This window comes from Onychostruthus taczanowskii, unplaced genomic scaffold (genome assembly GCF_017590055.1).
Source record: "Onychostruthus taczanowskii isolate IOZ18803 unplaced genomic scaffold, ASM1759005v1 scaffold66, whole genome shotgun sequence".
Taxonomy (NCBI): Eukaryota; Metazoa; Chordata; class Aves; order Passeriformes; family Passeridae; genus Onychostruthus; species Onychostruthus taczanowskii.
Genome location: NW_024504344.1, coordinates 2,751,280 through 2,772,175, shown reverse-complemented (window position 1 = coordinate 2,772,175; position 20,896 = coordinate 2,751,280). Strand labels below are relative to the sequence as shown.

The 20,896-nt window shown below is 40.9% G+C and overlaps 1 protein-coding gene across 16 annotated transcripts in view; it reads left to right on the top strand.

The window, feature by feature from the left end:
• The window catches only part of PTK2 (protein tyrosine kinase 2), a 190,131-nt gene that overhangs the window by 163,975 nt on the left and 5,260 nt on the right, over positions 1–20,896 (top strand). For all 16 annotated transcript variants that reach the window (XM_041420831.1, XM_041420829.1, XM_041420830.1 and 13 more), the window contains 7 exons: positions 3,949–4,060; positions 6,392–6,478; positions 7,788–7,925; positions 9,283–9,414; positions 16,182–16,244; positions 19,049–19,088; positions 19,733–19,839. In XM_041420831.1, coding sequence (XP_041276765.1) covers positions 3,949–4,060; positions 6,392–6,478; positions 7,788–7,925; positions 9,283–9,414; positions 16,182–16,244; positions 19,049–19,088; positions 19,733–19,839 — 679 coding nt within the window. The remainder of the gene's footprint in view (positions 1–3,948; positions 4,061–6,391; positions 6,479–7,787; positions 7,926–9,282; positions 9,415–16,181; positions 16,245–19,048; positions 19,089–19,732; positions 19,840–20,896) is intronic.

Below are 20,896 nucleotides of genomic sequence, written 5' to 3'. Positions count from 1 at the left end.
GTGGTGTTGCTGCTGCTCCTTCTGGATGCTGTCCAGAGTAGTCTCTTGGAGCTGAGAGCAGACTGCATGTTTGCTTGGAGCCAGACACAGCACTGCAGCATTCATTCCTCTCTGGTTTAATGAAAAAACTCCATGGCTTTGGGAAAAATCTTCTGCATCTGGAATAGCACTGATGGGAGCATAAGCATTCCACGTGCTCTCTGTTATTTGGTGCTTTTCCCGTTTCATAGTAACAGCTGCTTTACCCAAACTGAATTTGCAGCTGATTGTGCAAGGCAAAGGTGCTGATTTCTGCACAATTTATGCACTGTTATTTGTTGCTACATATGAATTTAAGTACTGTTATTAGGGTAGTAATTTTATAGCATTTGATCTGTCTGAAGTGGATGTGGTTGAGTCAGTCTTCCCAGCAAACACAGAAACAAATGGGTGGATTGTGGATTTCCAAATGTAATTTATCCTCGCATTCCAAGTCCCTTCTTCAAGTGGTGGAGGGGGGTTAAAAGTCAGATTAGGTCAGGGTAGTGAGGTGCTACCCTGCTACTCCTGCAATTCTGACTTGGTCAGAATTAGAATATTTGGTTATTTTTAATTGGGAAGTGTGTGTTGCCTTGCTGGTTTTATGTAGAAGAGATGTTTTGTCTTGCAGTACATGGTAAATAATATAAAAGGATTTTAACTTTAAACTTTGAAATTAATGTCATTTCATTACATTTTCACTGTCCTGGAACAAATTTTGTTTAAAGTACCTTTCATGAACCCACTCTGCTTACAAATAGTAAACCAAGGAGGAGTTGTGTCATTGCAGAGGTGACAGTGTCACTGTGGCCCATTGCTGGTCACAGGTTTTACAGAGTGCTTGACCCCACTGGTGTCCTGGGGCTGCAGGTCACATTGAAACAGCTCTGAAAAGAATAGGGGGGAAAAAAGAAACAGATACTATTCTTTTAAAGTCTGATTTTATGACAACAGTGAAATAATGAACTGATGAGAGCTGGACTTGAGCCTTTTTGTCACTGCATTTGATGTAGATCCTGAAATGTTGCTTATAAATGAAAATTGGTGAGGGTGAGGGCAGTTTAAGTCTTCTTTTACGGCATTCTGACAAAAAAAAAAACTGTATCACATATTTCAAATACATGATGGAGGCTGCAAAATGCTTTGCTATTCTTCTGTTCTTTGCCTGTGACCATTGAGAATAGTCCATAATCCATATAAAATGCCTTCATATTAGAACAATATATGCAAGTATGTTCCTCTGCATCCAGCTTTGTATTTCTGGTAGCAGAGGCAAAGGAAGAAGCTGCTTTTTGGGGGTCAGCACTTAATGTAGGTTCCCACACCACTGTAGCAGGAGACGCTGGTGCTGCTGTGCCTTTTGGAATATGAGGATACAGTTTAGTATTTTAAATATTCCTACACTGAAGGTCCCCATAAATATTTCCTTTTCGCTGTCACAGGCCAATTTCTGTAAGAAGTTCTTTGTAAATTAAGTAAGTTTGTCAGTTATGAAAACTTTTTAATAGTTGAGATTTTTCTTGAGCCTTTACCTTGCCGAGAAATTGAATTAAATTTGTCTGTGCTACCTCAAGGTTTGCTAAGGGAACCACAGGGATAGAATTCTCTGCTTGCTCCTCTGCTGCTAAAAATATGTGCAGTTTGGGAAAATATGCCTAGATCTGACTTCTCCTGACCTTCTGCAAATTCTAATAAACTGTTCAGAGAACTTGAGCAGCTGCACTGAGGAAACGTCAAAAATATCTCTTGGCACACTCTTCCTTCATCCACAGACCGGTCTTCCCTTTGTGAAAACAAAGACCTTTCTGTGAGTCATTTCTATTCCTTGTGGTTTTTTCGAGTAGTGCTTCTCTGAGGCATTTTTATTTTATATTCTTGTCAGCAGAATCAAGGGCATCCAAGTACAGATGCTGCTGCAGCCCATCAGCCTCTGGCCAAGCTGCTCTGGGCTGCTGGGAAAGAACCTCCTGATGGCACAGGCAGTGGGAGAGCAGGGAGGATGAACTGCAGTTGTAAGGCAGAAAGCTGACTCTGTGTTAAGAAAAAGAAGTAATTCCAAAAGAAATTTGTCATTTCTGGTGATACAAGCTGATGGTGTTGCACACTGGAGCACCACAGATAGCAAAGCAGAGGTATTGGGGTTTCATTCCTTTTTATGGAAAACCAGGACTGTGCTGTGACAAATTCCACACATGGCCCCAAATTGTCAATAAGCCATCTCTAAATTTAGCCAGCTACTACCAGCCAACTCCATTCTATTCTTTTGCTCAGATTAGAGCAACTGCTATATAACAGCTTGGTTAAAAACCTCCATTTTATTAATTTCTCTTTCATTAATCTGGGCACACTTATTTTTTTTTTTGGTCTTGTTCTGTTGTGGGGTTTTTTAATCCTGAGGTCATGTCTTGAAAAATAATAATCATGGTTCGTGGTTGTTGGTTGCATGTTGGCTGCTTGCTCATGCTGCATAAAAACACTGGATACCTGAAGTGTGAGAAATAGCTTTAAAGCAGGGGGTTTGTGGGTTCAAGTAGGAAATCTTGCATTTTCCTGATTCTGAAGGAAGAGAAAGGTAAAATAGAAGGATTCTGTCTTCATTCCCTCTGTTAGCTGTAGCTGTGTTTCCATGGTAGTTCTAGCAGGGTGACTTTAGCAAATAACTTGTCTGATTTTGCTTTTATTCCACATTCTTGTCTTGCTTCAGGAATGATGGATTGAAATTGCAGCAATAGTTGTAAACTTGATTTAGCTGCAGTGAGACAAGATGACTTCTCTGCTTTTCAGAAGTGGCATAGTTTGGGGTTTTTTTGGCTGAGTAAGGAAAAGTAAAGTTCTTGTCTCCAGCAGGAATTTATTCTTGAAATAAGCAGTGAAGTTTCACGATGAGAATAGATTGCTGGAGTTGATCTCATCCCCTGAATGAGTAATTCTGGGTGGTTGTTTAGCAGACTGAACAGGAGATTATAAACTCAGAACTTAGCTTTGTTTCTGGAAACTCCTGAGTGATAAAGAAGCTGGAGTAGCTCCTCCACAGGATAGCCTTTCCCCTGGGGACAGTGATATGGAAATAATCTGCCCTGCTCACATCTCCAGACTGCCCGCGTAGCGTGCAGCTCCAAGGAATTGGCAGCTCCCTCTTTCAAAGCTTCTCTCTGAGTCTTTTTCAAATGGCAAATATCCAACATTAATAAGCCACATAGCAGAGCTGGGAGGAGGCTGGCTGTGGGGGCAGCAGGAGCACGTTCAGCTTCAAACAGGCTTTTTAATAGTCAGAACAGTGGTAAGTAGCAAACTGGTTTTACTACTGTCTTGTACTTTGTGAAAATGCAGCCTTTTGACCTGAATGCTTAGAAGCTGAGTGAATACTGTCAGATCTTTCTGTTTTGCTAAATTGCTTTGCTGAATGTGTTCCTGGTTAGGCTAAAACGTAAGAGCTGAAGAAGTATTTTTGACTGCTTTCTTTTAAAAAAGAAAAAAAAAAATCCCAGTGATCTGAAGCTCTTGAGTTTCAGTAAAGAACATTTTCGGTTTGTTTTGAACCTTTACAGCAGTTCAGTAGAATATTTTCTTGTGAAGATTAAGCTTTCATGCAAGTAAGTGCTTGATTGATTGTCTTTGAGGACTTCTCTGTGTAATTGCACATAAAAAGAACCGTTATGGAAAAAAAATTGTGTGTGAGATCAAGCACAGCTTTCTGAAAATTGATGCTGTTTTCATTGTTAAAAGCACCCTGGTAATCCTACAGAAATATTTCTTCCTGATACTGGTTTTCAGACACAAAACCAGTGTATATAAAGTTTGGCTTTCGGTAATTTTATGGCATTTCAAGTTAAGTACTGTTTATTAGTCTGAAAAATGCAAGAGCTGTGGGGAGAGGTTTGTTAGTCACTGAAACTGGAGTTTTGCTTGATTGCAATGTGTTTTCCTTAGTACAATACTGGAGGAAGAGAAGCTGCAGCAAGAAGAACGAATGAGAATGGAATCCAGGCGACAAGTCACGGTGTCCTGGGACTCAGGAGGATCAGATGAAGCTCCTCCCAAGGTAGCTAAGACTGCAAATTACATCTGTTTAACAAAAAACAAACAAACTTTCTTTTTATTCCATTTATTTCTTCAAAGCCTGCCCTGATGGGTTGGTTCAAACCACGGCATTTTGGCCAGTTCTGTCCCCATCTGGGAATTTTTGCCTGAAATGACCCAGCTCTGCTTGAACTGTGCTGAGAACTGATCTGGGCTGTGATACTGCTTTAAAGATTTTCTGTTGCTACTCGAAATTGTAAAAGAAACCCATAGCTGCCACAAAACTGTCTCCTGGCTTTTCCTTTTCCTTCTTGCTTGTAGCACTCCTGTAAATTGTTGGCTAATGAGCTCTCAGGCCAGCGTGAAGTTTCTAAACACATTAGTGACAGGACAGGAGTCAGCTAATTGCATTTTCCTTCTTCTGGACAGAAAATGAGGGGTTTGTTTCCAAGGAACGTACGTGGTTCAGTTTCCACTTCATTTTCATTTCTGTCCTGTTTGGATGTCACTGATGGGTTCTGCAGCTGTGGGAGTTCAGCCTCACCAGTTCCCTCTCGGTCTGCTTCCCCTCAGAGTTATTTTTGCAATTTTTGTTGCTTGAAAGTTTGAGCCTGTATTTTGAAGAATTTAAATTTTGTGCACTCACCACTGTATTGTCTGTGTCCTGATAGCTTGTGGTGAATTCCTGGAGCTCCCAGGTTCTGGGATAATAATTAATTAATATTAATTGTGATAATAATTCCAGGAGTACTTTTGTGGTGCCTTGTGCTGCACACATTCCCCAGTACTCATAGAAAGGCAACTTTTTGTTTTGGTTTGAAGGTAGGGGGAGGATTTGTTTGTCTGGGGATTTGGGGGTGTTTTTCTCTCTATTTTATTTCCAGGTTGTTGCCTGATAGATCAGATTTCTGAGCACAGCTCTGCGTTTTGGTACCTTGATGGCAAGCAGAAAATGTGGGAGTGGAATTACTGCTTTCATTTCAGAGTTAGAAACAGCAAACAATCCATCAAGCTCTTTAGTCATCTGAGATGCATTAGCAGGGTTTGGTGTTTATCTAAACAGACAATGTTCCAAGTTACAGAAGCAGATAAATTGCATAAATTGGACCAGTATAATGCTTAATTTGAAATGAGCACCTTTGTGTGTGATGTATGAACTGAAACACTTGACCAAAGGTGTGTTAAAAATGCAGTTAATTCTTCCACTGGAGAGAATCTGTTTTGAGGGGCTTGCCATGTCCTTGTAGAAATACACTGTATTTCTGATGCTGTTGTTGGTTAGGTTTTTTTATACATTTCTTTTGTGTAAAATATGGATATGCTTAATAATGGCATTGGAACAAGTGGAATCTTGTATGTATGGGGTTTTAAGTGTCTCTTTAATTATTAGCTAATTTTCTAATGTGACAACTGGTTTTTTTTATTCTTTTGCTGATTCATTGTAAGTGTTGCAGATTGTTGCAGGTCTTAAAACTCCTGCACATCCTCAAACAATTACCAGGTCTGACAATCCATGCTATGAAATCACTTGTATCTCACAGTGATATTTCTGTTAGAATCCTAAGACAGAAAACATCCTAGTCCAGAATGAGAATGAATTTTTTCATCAAGCAGTGATAAATTCTGCAGTCTCCACTTAATGTGGTTGCCAGAAGGACTGAGAGCCCTTTGCAGAATGATGAAGTTTGGGTTTTTTTCCCCTCTTTGGTTAATTTTTCTCCTCCTGAAATACCCAGCAATGCTGTTCCTTATTCAAAAAGAAACCCTTAACTATACCTGTGGAGATTCAGAATATGATCAAAAGCACTTTCCATGTTGAGGTAATTAGCTACACAGAAGTTAATCATCAGAACTAACTTTATACCTCAGAATACCACATGGCAATAGCCATGCAAATAAATCCATTTGGTTTGTCTTAATTCTTACTGAAGCAAAAGAATTTACTTTTGGGAACAGTCACAAAAGCAGCAAATTAACAGCAGAAATTGGAAACAAGGCTGTATTGCACCTAGAAATTTGATTTAAGACTTAGGTTCTTAGATGGTGTTCTCTCTAGAGTTGAACAGAACAGAGCAGGTCATTGAGTGCAAGCAGTTAAATAAATACAAAGAATTTTCAGAGCAAGAATTATTTATTGACATACCAAGCAAACAATTCAGCTGCATCCATTGCCAAGCAAAAATGGAGGAAAACTTAATTTTAGTTGTTTTAAAAGAGTGTTTGTAATTACAGAAAATCTGTTTTGGGGTTATTTTCAAGTTTGCCAAACCTGTAAATGTTTGTCTCACTGAAACATAATTTTCTGCTTAGTTGTGTATGTTTAATGATTCTAAAAATTCCTTTTTCTTTACAGCCCAGTAGACCTGGTTACCCCAGCCCCAGATCCAGTGAAGGGTTTTATCCAAGCCCACAGCATATGGTACAGCCAAATCATTATCAGGTATTGCATTTAATATTACACTTAATGCCATGTATGTTTTGGGGTGGTGTTTTTTGGTTTTTTGGGGGGTTTTTTTGGTTTTTTTTTGTTTGTTTGTTTGTTTTTGTTTTTTTGGTTTTTTGGGTTTTTTTGGGTTTTTTTTTTGTGTTTTTTTGTTTGTTTGGTTTTTTTACAAATGTGGGTTCTGTATCCTAGATGCAGCTGGTGGGATTGATGTATTTCTTACATGGTTTATTTTAATTCAGTTCAGTTCTGAATTTTGTTTTACATAGGAAAAAAAACCCCAACTGAGCCTGGTAGGTTTACTCCAGATGGCAAATATTTCCACATCTGATGTGGTGCTCGGATTCCTGAAACTGCAGCAAAACACATCAGACATTTCCATATTTATTGAGGGAATGTGGTGTTCACGTTGGCATTTGTGCTGAGCTGTGAAATCACTGGCTTTATAAAATGGCATCAACTGGGGGCCTTTCCTTGGGGTCATTGGTATTTTATTTTCTGTGTCCTGATAGCTGCTGCATTTAACCCTACCACATTGTATACTCACAGGTTTTGCTTTTCTTCCTAAAACTGCTGAAGAAATTCAGAACAAAAGGTTGTCTTTAAAGGACTTTAAGCAATTTTAGGTTTGTTCAAGGCTACAGCCATATTACAACTGTCTCAGTCAAGGGGATCTTTTCCATGAAGAGAGGGAGGTTTTCATTGATTTAATAAGTACTTCAGCTCATTAAAACTACTTGGATTTTCCTGTGGAGAAGTTCCCAGGCCACTCAGCTCAGCACACTAACTACATGCTGCCACTCAAGCCTTAAGCCTGTGAGATACAGCAGGGGGTACATTTTTATGGGGCTCTGTAGGGTGATGTTTGCAGGCCCCTGTTAACTGGGACATGAGCTCTGCATGTGGAGCTCTTACATATGTATCTATAGATTGAGTTTTGTTCTCAGAGGACTTTGATCTCCTTGCCTGCAGAGGTTAGAGCATGCTCTGATGCTGCTGGTTTGATAGGCACCATGAAATACTCATCCTTAAAAGCTGTATTTCTGTACTGTTGCAGTTATTCTAAAATAGTTATGTTATTATGAGCATCATCAAAGACTTAACACAGAGGTGTCATATTTTGGATCAGCTTCCTTCTTCTGATGTTGCTTCCCCTTCTTCCTTTCAGTGACTGCTTGAATTGAGTCATTTGTCTGCTTTCATGTCTTGGAGGGAATGTTTCCATTATGGGGAAGCACAGGTCTTACTAATATCTCTGGTTTTTATATTTTTTTCTTGCCCCTGTGGGGTTTTTTACTCCTTAAAGGTGTCTGGCTATCCTGGTTCTCATGGAATACCAGCCATGGCAGGCAGCATTTATCCTGGGCAGGCTTCTCTCCTGGATCAAGCAGATTCCTGGAACCATCGGCCTCAGGAAATATCAGTGTGGCAACCAAACATGGAGGTAGGAGATCTGACACATCTGCTACTATGTTCTGTACAGTTCAGTGCACTTTTTATTATTATAAATTGTATTACTTCTATTATTTAGGTAGATCTGTTACAGGAAAACTGAGTTTTTCCGGTGCTTTTAAAATTGCCTTACTGCAGTGGACTAGGAGTCAGGACTGAATTGTTTTTTAAACAAATCCTTCTGTGTGAGGCTGGGCATGAAGTGTCACTTCACATGAATTCTTGATGAAGTTGTTACTACTTATCTAACTGAGTGATAGCAAATATTTGGTGTTTGTTAAGAGAAGGCTTTACTGGAACTTAGTGCTGTTCACAGAGATGGGAACACTCATAAAAAAACCCTCTTGGGAGATACCCAGCACAGCTGAAGGATTGAGGCTTCTTTGTGACTTACCCAGAACAGAAAATGAAAGGATCTGAAGGATTGTTCCTGAGCTGAATTCCTTCTGGGTGCTCTCCAGCCTGTCATGACTGCACTGAGCTGCTGAGGAACATCAAATTAATTCCCCCTTTAACCTTCTGTCTTTTTTTTTCTGTTCTCTGCTGTTGTACACTTTTTAATTCCATTTTTTCCTTCCACAAAGATTCAGTTTGTGCAGCTTCTGTCTTAAATTTTTTTTCTTCTCTAACTAGGTCTATTCCCTGTGTTCCTGATAGACATTTAAGTGGTCTGTGAAATACAGGGAGCTTTGTTACCAAATTTCCATTGGCTTTTTAAAAAAATACTAATTTATGGACTATTTCCAAATGATTTCCAGGCAGCATTGGGGTATGGTATGTGGAGTATTTGTAAGCTTAAGACATCCATAAACATTTGGTCAAAAATTAATTAAAAAATGTTTTTATGACATGCTTTGTAAACTTAAGACAGCCATAAATATTTGGTCAAAAATGTATTAAAAAATGTTTTTGTGACATGCTTTGCCACTGTTGGCTAACACTGAATAATGTATTTGTTTTGATTTTAAAAAATGTATCTTGCAGCTTTTAACAACTGGATATTTACATTATTGCTCAAGACCAAGAAAACAAAATTCATAAGTCTGATTTTGTTGTCCAGCTTAAATGAAGTGCAATACAGGAAGTGACAATGTTGCTGAAAAACAGAACAGAATCTTTCAGATCTTTTTTGGTTGCAGTGACTAAGAGCAAGGCAGATAAAAACTTAAGGGTTGGAAGGAGTTTCCTCCACTGCTCTGCTTCAGCTTTTGAGGAGCTGAAGAAACTCTGCTTGACTGCTGCTGAGAATTGACTTCTAAAAAAACTTTCCTTTTATAATCTCTGAGTTCTTGCACCTGTTCATAGGAATTTTAAATAGTGAGACTGAGTAAAGTTCCTGTGGATTGCAGGATTCAGGCACTTTGGACATCCGGGGGATGAGCCAGGTTCTGCCCACACACCTCATGGAGGAGAGGTTGATACGACAGCAGCAGGAGATGGAGGAAGATCAGCGCTGGCTCGAAAAAGAAGAACGATTCCTGGTAATTCTTTGTTTCACAGAGCTTCTTAATTCCTCCTGATTCTTAGTTTTTGTATTGCAGCTGGTTAAAACTGGTCACTTCTGTGAAATGAGAAAATTTACAGCATACAGGACCCCAAAATGTGGGCTTGGAAACAGGTTTTAAAATAAGTGTTTGGCTAGTGAGAACTGTATTTCACATCTCTTGAACAGCTGTGGCTTTTGGTGAATCTCATTTTATCCAGTTGATTGTTTGTGTGGGGGAAGTTGTGGGTATAATTCTGTGCCCATCTGGAGGTTGCCTGTTTGTTCTTACACAGAACTCTACCCCTAAAGAAGATGTAACCATCAGCCATCTAAGGGTTGTGGCTGTGCTAAGAGTTGTACCCAACCTTCCCCTAGAGGAATAAGGGCACATATTAGTGGGAAGAAATAAGAGAGAGCTCTGTGAGAAGGGGCAAAGCTCTGAATCTCACCACGAGCAGGAAGAAGAAATCATTGGTAATGGGATGTTCTGATGCTGTGTCTCTGCAATTCCACAGTTGTTTGTTGTCAGTGCCACTGGTGTATGTTTTTCTGGTACAGCTCTGGCTTTCCACTTGTCTAAATTCAAATTGAGTGTTAAATTTCTCCTACTTGAGGCTGATGCTGCAGATGGAGTAGAAGGTGGGAGTAGAATGTCACCAGGAGCCTGTGGGTGCCTGAGGGTCACAGAACAGGGACAATGGACAGTGCTGTGTGTGGGTTGTGACAGACAGCAGCCCTGTGCTTGGCCTTAGGCACATTTCAAGGAATGTTTCAGTTTGGAAATCTCCTGTGTTGGAGCTGCTGGTAGATGCCTCCATGTCCAGGACATTTTCTAGCTGAGATCCACATTGTGCCTGAGCTAAGTAGTGACTTTTGATTAATGGGTGTTGAAACTGGTTTCCTTCTAAGTCCCCTTGGGAATTTGCAGTTTCCCATTGGGATGACAGCAAACAAACCACTGTGCCCCAATTTCTTGGTCTGAAGAAAGGGAGGGAAAAGGAAAATTTCTTCTCTAATTTAGGCATTAGCTTTTCCAGTCTTGTGTGGCACCAGTTGCTTGTGACCTACACAACCCAGGAGGTCAAACTCATCCCACTGACAGTTCAAACTTTAAAGATAGTAAAGAACTTTTTGTGGAATCAGCTTTCTGGGAATGAGGCATTGACATTGCAGGTGGTGGCAGTAGGTTGTATGGGAACTTTCTGCAGAAAACTTTCTGATTTTTTGTGTAGAATAAATGATGATTATTTGTAGTGTTTGTTGATTCAGTCTCTGGACCATTAGGGTGTTTATCATCCCCCAAATTGACATTGAGAAGGAACTTGCTGATTTTTCTTTTATCTGTAATACACTCATAGCATGTGTTTGGGAGAAATTTGCTGTGTTTCCATTTTGTGTTAGTTTTGTTGTGAGGAGACACCATCTCTCTTGCATCTGTTCTGTTGAGGAATTAGAATCCATAAGAGACTTCAATTCTTTTTCTTTCCACATTAATATTTTGACTGTACAGACTTTGAGGTTCACCGTTGGATGCCTATTACGAATTTATACTCCCTTTTAGTTGCTAAATGAGCTGCTGGTAGCCACAGCCTTTGAGCCTATAGCAGGATGTGTGTCAGGAGAATATTCAGTTTATAGATGGGTGTTTCTTGGAAAAGGAATGTGGGTGCAATTCTAGGTTTAGCCCTGAGGAAGTGAAGATGTGGAAAAGTCATTGTGGGGAGTCACTCTTGGAAGCCTTACAGGTCTCCTGAAGGATATCTACACTTCAGACATGAGAGTCCAGACGTGTGAAAACGAGTAATTTATTGAGGCATTAAGGCCATATAATGATGTCCAGCATAGAATTAAGCCAGGTATTACACACACATGCGCCTTGGCCAGTGTCCTCTAGTGAGTGACAATTGACATTTGTGCCCTGGGAAGAAGGGCCTCCCCTATATTCATTCCAGGTGATTTAGGGAGAAGAAATCTGGCCCTTCCTTGCCTGCTTTAGACAGGTTTCAAATAATATTTGTCCTTTTCAGCACAGAGAACAACAGAGTAGAGTCAGATTTTAATATTTAACTTACTTAACTATAATATTTAACTTCTGTAACCATGTGTAGTGCTCTCAGTGTAAACTGTCTGCTTCCAAAAACAGCTCTATTTACTCAATCCTCAGGCTCTACAGCACATCCCACTTGTACTACTGAGAGCTGGACTCACAGGGGAGCAACTGCAAATGATTTATTGTAAGACACTGCAAGAAGATGAAAAATCCTCTGTGGGTTTCTGTTAGTACAATTTTTGTTTCCCCAGAGTAACATCAACTTGCTCATGACTTGAAATTTATTGCTGCTTCTGCAGGGAGAAAATACAACTCACAGCACATTGGTCCAGGGATAAACAGCACTGATGCTGCTGGAGGGGACTCCCCAGATGGGGAATTCAGTGCAGTGGCATTGAAATGGAAATGTGCTGGTCTTTGGGGATGTTGTTATCAGTGTAAGCAGTTTGCCTGAAACTGGTCCTTGGAGAACATGGGACTAGTTAGTACTTGAAAGCATAAACATGTTGTTTTCAAGCTGCAGCCTTAATGTAATCCAAAATTCTGGAAATTCTGCTGTAAAAAGAGAAAACAAACAGGTCTCTCCTGGTGGGAAGCTCACAAATGAAAATAAATCCGTTGTGCAAAAACTGAAGAGTAAGGAGGTGTTTGATTTTAAATTGTACCAAATACATTCATTGGAAGTGAGGAGAGAATTGATGAAGGGGTTGATTTTGGGGAGTCCAGGACTGACACTCCTGCCCAGCCCCTGACAGGGAGGGGAGGCAGCACTCCAGGTCTGCCAGCTTTAATGGACACTGATTAAAACTTGATTAAATTTTCATGCTCTGTTGATAAATGTGCTGTGGAGATGAGCATCTCCAGGAAGGACAGAAATAGGTGAATTATTTTTGAGAAAGCTGAAATGGAGACACAAAACATTACTGCACCTAAAGCTTGATGCAGATGACTACAGGACACAATCTCTGTCCAGGGCACATTCAGGTAGAAGATGAAATGGCTGCACTACAAACAATGTAAAACAATCAAAAATTATCTCTGACCATTTCATACATCTCTTCTTTTAGGCCTATTTAATTGCCTGCTTCTTCCTTTATTTGGAGTTTCCACTTTGAACCTTCCTTTCTGGCTGTGCTGATGTTATGTACATTATTTTTAATCAGATAAATAAAGATACATATATGTGCATGCCTGTTAGTAACTCCTCAGCAGACAGAACAGTTTTGTACTAAGAAATTTATAGTCCCTTCTGGGATAGCTTAAGAAGAAATAACTCACATATTTTCCTTATCATGCTTGGGTTTGTTGTTTTTTTTCTGAAATTCCCACATAGCTGTGGTTTTTGTCCTATTTTGACACTGAGAACTGCAATTCAAGTCTAATTGATGTGAACTGTTGCTAAAATAAGATTCTAATTTTAAGCCTGAGAAAATCCCACCAAGACATTACAATTCAGCATGTCCTGAGAACTCCAAGGCTTACATATTCTTTTATTAGCAAGTAACCAGAAATACTGGAAATAAAGTGGATTATGTCCCACTTTGTCAACATACACATCCTGTCTGAAAATTCCTCTTGACATTTCCAAAGATTTCAGATAGTAGGCTTATTTATTTAAAAAAAAAATCCATTTACTTTTGAAGGACTTCATTTTCTGCAAGATTTTAACAACATACAGTTCTTTCTCTCTGTGGTTTTTGGAAGTCCAGAGCCATGGCAGGGGCTGGGAAGATGGTGGGAGGGTGTTCTTTGGGGCTGTGAAATGGTGTGTGAAGTACAGAACGGGTTTGGTGTTTGTTGACCTAGAGAATGTTGAATTAAACATCTGAAGGATCTCAGAATTAAAAATTCGGCAATGCATTGCTGTCATTGCAGCACAAGGGGCTCAAAGCTCTTGCAACTGCAGAAGTGGAAGAATTGCTGCTGAATAATACTTTAAAATACAATGGGAGTTTGATTGTCAAAATCACCTTTACTGTACAATAATTTGCCTTCTGACATTTCCACATCTACTCAGAAGAATAAATCAGAAAATCATTTAGTCAAATGGCAGTTGTTAGAATTTATTAGAATGTTAAAGTCAGTAAATATATAATTGGGACTTTACTCAGTCATGGGACACAAAAGTTGAACGTTTCTCTTTTGCTCCATGTGTTCCTGACTACCCAGGTTTTAATGGAGCTTTTGATGGAGAATGCTTGTGGAAGTTGAAAGAAGTTTCTGTCCTGCTAAATGATTTTTTCCTTATTTCTGAGGTGTAGCTGTGCAGGTCACAGGGGTGCAGCTGCTCAGAGTCCCTCACCTTTGCCATCACCCCCTGGCACTTGGGATCTGCAGTTTAGGATCATGTTCTTGGAGATGCCAGGGCAGCACCACAGCCTTGCTTGTGTGGAGGCCAAGTTAATAATCACCATTTTTGTGATATTTGATGAGCATTTGCAGCTTTTCTGTGCAGCAATTCCTGGGCTGTGGGTTGTGTGCTGTCCAAGATGGGCTATCCTGGAGAGAACTCAACGTGCTATACTTTGGCTGCTGGTGGAGAGTTGGGGAATGGAATTGTTGCTGTGACTTGGAGTCTTTGGATGCTGGAAGGAGGGACCTTCTTAGCAAGACAAAGAGAGGAGATGGGTTTTGTGTCTGCTATTTTAAGTTTTTGCTTATATTACTAGGAAAAAAAGTCCTGTTACTTGGACTAGTGTGCATTTTTGTGCTTCTGACTCTTTTAAAATGCTCAATATTTCATTGTCTCTGGAGTCTGGTTTGAGGAACGTGTTCTAGATGGTCCAAGGGAAGGTGTTGGAATGAGATGGTCATTAACGTTCTTTCCAGTCCAAACCATTCTATGGTTTAAGGTGCATTTTTTGAGTAATAAATTGCTATAAGTGCAAAAAACATTAAAATATAAAATAAATGATAGTAATAAATATATTCTATAATGATAGAATATATAGTCTTTGGTTATTTCCAAAGAGTTTGGGCACTTTCCTGACTAGAAATGAACATGAAACAATGGCAAATTGTGAGCATCAGTGTAGTAGAAATGTAGTTTGTCATATGCTTTATATGGATATTTAACAAGAATAGCTGTTTGATTTAGCTGAAGAATACAATCATGACCTTACCTGTCGAGTGAAGTTTCAGACATACTCAGATCAAATGAGACTTTAATCAGAAAAAATTCCTTTATCGTAATAAGGAAATAAACTGGAAATGAGTCAGTGGTAGGTTTCTTCTTGAAATTTTTTACAAATTCCTGGAAAAACATGAGGAGACCACTTGTGTCTGTTTCAGTTCTTCACGTTTAAGAGGGGGTTAAATGCTTCCCTGTCTGATATGATTTTCTATTTTTAATCTACACATTCTTTCAGGCAGTGACTGTCTCTGGCTGTGCCTCACTCAGTCTGCAGAAGACTGAATGAAAATCCCAAATGTTAGCCCTTCTGACTGACTGGCAGCACAACTGGACTGTTTTTAATGACAGAAGATCAATATTAGTGTGTTGTTGCAGGTTCTTTCTGCCCTGCTGGTTTTTAGGGTCATTTATGAGTTGGAATTATTCTTACAGGAGGAAGGAATCTCAAATAGCTTTAAAACAAGAAAAGGATGTGTTCGTCCCCCGAAATTAAGTCTGAAAGAACATGTGGTCAGTTTAGTGACACTGTGTTTAGCTGCACCTACATTTCTCTAAATAAAAAATGTTATTTTTATGTTGTGTGTGACCATTTTATCCCTTGAGCTATCAGTGACTCTTCATCCAGTCTCGTAAGAGAGAGTCAGATGAATCCTGTTTTTAAGCACCAGAATTGGTGCACAAGCACACTATAATTTTGCTGAACTTGTGTCTTCAGATCAGTATTAACTTCGGCTTCACATCCACTATTCCTTTGTCTTTCCATGTCATCAACATTGTCCTTGAAGAATAAATAAAACATACCTGGATTTGCTGGGGAGATAAGTGGGGTTTTCCTGTGCAGGGCCAGAAGTTGACTTAGTGGTTTTTGTGAGTCCCTTCCAACTTAGGATATTCTGTGAGAAAATGTTTATGTGTGAAAAAAAAACCCCAATCAAAATCGGTGTGGTTTTATTTTTGCTTTTAGAAACAACCAAGCCCCAGGTTCCTGTATTGTGCTGAAAAGACATGAAATATAAATTTGTTTGCTGCTTGTATGGGAAGCAAAGGGCATCTGGATGGCTTTGTTGGCTGGCTGTATCCACATGGAGTGTTTAGAGAGCTCCAGTAATTGGCCCCATTTGCTTGGAGAGGGAGCCAAGTACATTTAAGCCATCCTGGGGCAGGAAGTGGGAATTAATGTGCAGCATTTCTCATCCTGTGGTTGGAATTTTGCTGTTGGGAAGCAAGCTTTTTTTTTCTTGTTTTTTTTTTCTTTTCTTTTTTTTTCTTTTTTCAGGAAAAATCCCCAATTTTTGCTGCCTTTGAGAAAACTAAAATACAGATTTTCCGGTGTTGTGTCAGGACAGTGGTACTTTGGATGTTTATCAGAGCATTTCATTCCTGTGCTGGGGGCGGGTGCTGGAGGAGCAGCCGAGGCTCCGGTGGCGGCAGCGGGGGCGCAGGGGCTGGAGTGAAATGACATCTGGATTTGTCAGTGTGCATTTTTAACAGGATTTTCCTGTCTTTCCACTGCCTCTAAGCCAAGAGCACATCACTGGGTAAGCAGAGCACAGAGTGAATCGTTGGATTTTTGTTTCAGAAACCCGACATGAGGCACTCCAGAGGCAGCATCGACCGGGAGGACGGAGGTCTCCAGGGCCCTGTAAGTGTGGGGGATCTTTTCCTCTCTCCCAGCTCTTCCTCCAGTTTATGGTGGAACATGCTGTACACTGTCTTGGGGGTGGGAGATGATTTAAAGGTTTTGCTAAACGTTTCCACTATTACTGCATGGTGGTAGAGCTTTCCAAGAGGCTCAGCTTCTGTGGGAACTGCAGCCACAGCAAAGCGGTTCCTGCGGCAGTTTGGGAGATTTAGCGTTTATTGGTTGTTTTTGTTTTTTTCGCCTTGAAGCTGTTCTTGAAACAAATATTAAAATGTTTCCACAAATACGTTACAACAATTTCCAAGTGCTCATGTACTGTAGAATTGGGCCTTTTATTTAAAAATGGGGATTGTTTTCTGCAAATTCTGTCAACAGGAAGCATGATAAAAGTAACTTTTGCAGTTGTTTAAATATCTGAAGGGTTTTCTCACAAGGAATGTAAATGTTGCTGTTGTATTACCCAGAAATCTGTTTGGGGTAAATGATCCCCTATGAAACAATTGGAATAAACCCCAGAGCCATTCCTTTATTCCCAGACAGCAGCTGCAGCTCGGTTGTTCTTTCTTAGTGGCTTAACTCCTGTCTGTTTAACTAAAACCATCTCTTCAATTGTTGAATTGCCATTGGAATCTCTGGATCATCCTGTTGGAAAAGGGGGATTAGGCTAGGCACTGTCAATGACACAAACTTGGTGCTTCATCCACTGTTTCTCTCCAGGAAAGTAGTGGACATTTTAAATTCATCCTCCTGTTTCATTTGGGATGCAGTTGTAAACTCCTGCTTTGGCTTCAGCATTTCTTCACTTTTTAAGATTTCAGGAATTCTTCCTGCATTTGCAGCCAAGACAGTCATGAATGAGTGTATCAGTGACACACTGCAGCACGGTCTCTGGAGACATTCATGTCTGGAAGCTCTTAAGATTTTTTCCATGAATTTGGAGAAGATTCTAGTTACTGTTAGGCCTTGGCTGTTGTTTTATCTTTATATAAGAGCAAGAAAAGTGTTGCTGCATTTTGTGCTGCTCGTGAAGATGCTTTGAGATGCCCAGGAGATTTTCAGGTCATGTCACAGATTCCAAACTGTTTCAAGTCCTGTCTGTCCAGATGAGGTGGTCCAATATCACACCCCATTTGAAATAGTGTGAAGAAAACACTTCATGATCATAGAAAAAATGGGTTTTAAAGGAGACTCTAATTCATGGTAACTATATTTCTAGTCACAGAATTCGATCTTGTAGTTCTCAGTAGATTCAGAACATAACTCTGACTTAATTAGCAGTGGGAAATGCTTAATGCTGCTGTGAGTCAATTTGAGTTTCTGACTGAGAGGATGAGAAACTGGGCAGTGATACAAATGAGAAGTTACCACCCACATTTTGGCAGTTCCTGTCTGATCACATTCTTTTGACCTGTACTTTCAATACACAATTTTGTGGAAGCAAAATGCAAGAATTGTTTTTGTGGGATACCATTCTTCTGCCTCTCTCTTGCTCTCTTTCTTTTCCCTTGGGGTTATCAGATTTGAAACATTTAGGTTAACAGCACAAATCAAAGGTAATGACATGACTCAATGCTTCTGCTTCATGTCCCTGTTTGTGAGGTGACCAACCTCACAGAGCAACAGACCAGTGTCATTTCTGGTTCTCCTGTTGTTGACATTTTTAAAAAGCCTTTCTTGTGGTGCTGTCCAGCTGAAACTGCAGTCAAGCTTTGTCAGCACCAATTCTCTCCCTGCAGTGGCAAACAGCATCTCTGTAGAGACGCCACCTGTCCCTGTTTCCAAAGTCTGTACACTTCCATTGTCCACCTAAGCTCTAGAAGATCCCTGCTCTGCCAGGCCCTTTTCTGCCCTGCTTGCTTGACTTCCAGCACTCTGGAATTGTGCTCTTTAAAGATTGCTCTTAAAAATCAGCTGACATCCATGGACTCCAGTTCTTTCACAAGCAGATTCCCAGGGGACCTCGCTATTTCCTGGAAAGCACTCAAAGTTCACTCTCTCCATAGCCAAGGTTTTGCTGGAATTTTTTCTCCTACCTCCAACAATTTGAAGCTCAGGTCCTTTGTGGATGCCATGACCGAGGCAGCCACTGCTCAGCACTTGGCCCATGAGTCCCTCTCTGTTTACAAACAACAATTCCAGGAATCACCTTTCCCACTCAGCTTCCTTAATACCTGAAGCACCAAGAAGTTAACTTTCACAGGAATTTCCTGGACCTCTTTGTGTCCACTGCGTGATATTTCCAGTTGAATTTTGGGAAGTTAAAATTACCCCTGAGGGCCAGGGCAATTGACACAGAGATATTCCTTAATACTTTATAAGAAATTCTTCCAAGTGGATGAGCAAATGGGCCTTGACTAAGAGCTTTTCAACAAAACCAAAAAGCAACCAGCTTCGAAGCGTGTTCCCATTACAGAACCATTCAGCAGGAAGTTCTGGAGTCACTTTCTTGTGTTGTCATTTCTCCTTCACCACCATGACCTCTACAGTTGGATCTGTGGACACAGACTGAAAATGCCTGTGACTGTCTCACCACCTTTGAGTAATAAGGAAGGATGAACTGCAATGTGGAGGCCAGGGCTATTGTGAGCAGTACAAAATACATGCAAATTCTTTTATTGCTCTGTAAGTAATAGACCTGTAGTGAGGCACTGATGATGGTGAATTGGGATGTGTTTTCAGCTGGTGGGAAATGTGCTGAGAGCTGGCTGCTCTTGTGTTTGAGATTGAGATAGTGCTGATGAAAGATTTTGCAAGATATTGCAAGCACTGCAATAAATACTTTATATGTTTATTTTATTTTATAGGCTGGTAACCAGCACATATATCAGCCTGTGGGAAAACCAGGTAAGCAGTAAATGCAGATACTGACATTTTGAGTAATTGATTACAAGTCTTGTAGCAGCAGTAGTCAACAAAAGTTCATGGCAGTATTTCCATACAGAGTGGATTCAGTTCCAGGTACTACACATTGATGTTTGTGTCCTGTGTGTTCAGGGTCCTCCTGCAGGCCCCAGACATGCAGTCAGCAAAGCCAAGGAAGTGTTTAGATCAACAAGCAGGAAATGTCTAGAGGAAGCTGAGTCAGAGTGGGAATTCACCCAGGGTGGAGTTCAGACATGTAAAACAGCAGTAGACACCTAAAATTGGGTTTCTCAGTCTCAAAAGTGAATCACACCACTTGCTGCTGGGAAGAAGTGCAGTTTCCCAGATACACACAGCATGTTGGCACTCAGCTGTGGTACCAGGGATGACACCATCTCAGGGCTGAGGTAGCTGTGCCCAGAGCAGTAGCAGTTACCCCACAAATGGAGTTTCAAATATTTAACTAAAACAATCCTGCTCTCATAAAGTGCAGCTCCCACAAACAGTGCATTTACTGCAGGACACCTAAAGATGTCCCATCTCTGGCAGAGAAGAGCACATACAGAAGGGTGCCAGGTGCATCTGACGCATTGCTGCTCTAAAAACACAATTTTTTTGTCGAGCAGATCACGCAGCTCCGCCAAAGAAGCCTCCGCGCCCCGGAGCCCCCGGGCACCTGGGCAGCCTCGCCAGCCTCAACAGCCCTGTGGACAGCTACAACGAGGGAGTGAAGGTAGGGAAACACCCCCCAGGAAATGCAACATTACCAGGGCCACGTGAAATAGCCCAGCCAGACAAACATGACAGCTCTGAGGTAGTTTGGTGTTCCTGAAGTAGAGACCGTGGAAAGCAAAGGGGACCAAAGTTCATGAGTAAAGTGTCATGGGGCAAACACGCTCTGGCAGCTCTCCAGGGGAGTGGGGAGGGAACTCAGGTTCTCCCTGGCTCTAATTTAGTGTGCTCCTCACCTAGAACCTGCCCAGGTGAGCTTATTTCTAGTTTGAAATGATGAGGTGCCAAATGGACCCAGCTCCCTGTTGAGCAGGATGGAGCATGGCCAGGGATCCCAGTTACTCAGATGGTACCAAAGTCTCCTGTCCTTGGTCCCAGGAGGTGAGACCTCTCCTGCAGTGCTCAAAAAGCTCTTGCTGGAGCACCAGGGCTCCTCAAACCCTACCAGCTCTGGGGAGCAAGGGAAGAGGGGAAATGGGCTGTCTGATCTGGGAGTGAGATACTTCCTGATGTGTTATTTCATTTCCCATAAATAGCAATAAAGCCAAAACTGAAACTTGACAGTGGTTTCGTGGCAGAGGTGCTGCTGCAGGGTGCAGTGTCCTGCCCCTGCTGCAATTGGTGTCCACAGAACTGCTCCTAAGGATGTCAGGCACTCCAAAATTATCCCTTTGTGTGCTGTTTCCTGCCTGTGGGACTCTGCCACCTTTCTAATCTCCAGGAAACAGCCCTGCCAGGCCTGTAGTAAAGAACAGGAATCCATGGTGTGGTGGCCACAGCAGTTGGGATGAGTGACCCTTATTTTAGGTGATTTAAGGAAAAACAGAAAAAGCCCAGTTCATCTGAACATGAAATTCAGAACCTGCCACCAAGAGCAGTGTGTTCAGCACAACTTGATCCCAGCCACTGCCAGCCTGTCTCACTCCTGCTCGTGTTCTGGGAGTATTGGAATGTTTAAGAATCAGTGTAAATAGCTAGCAGTGGTGAATTTGAGCAGGATTATTTATTATAAACTGATGCCAGTGCTTTATGAGCTGCCAAGCCTCAGAAAACATAAA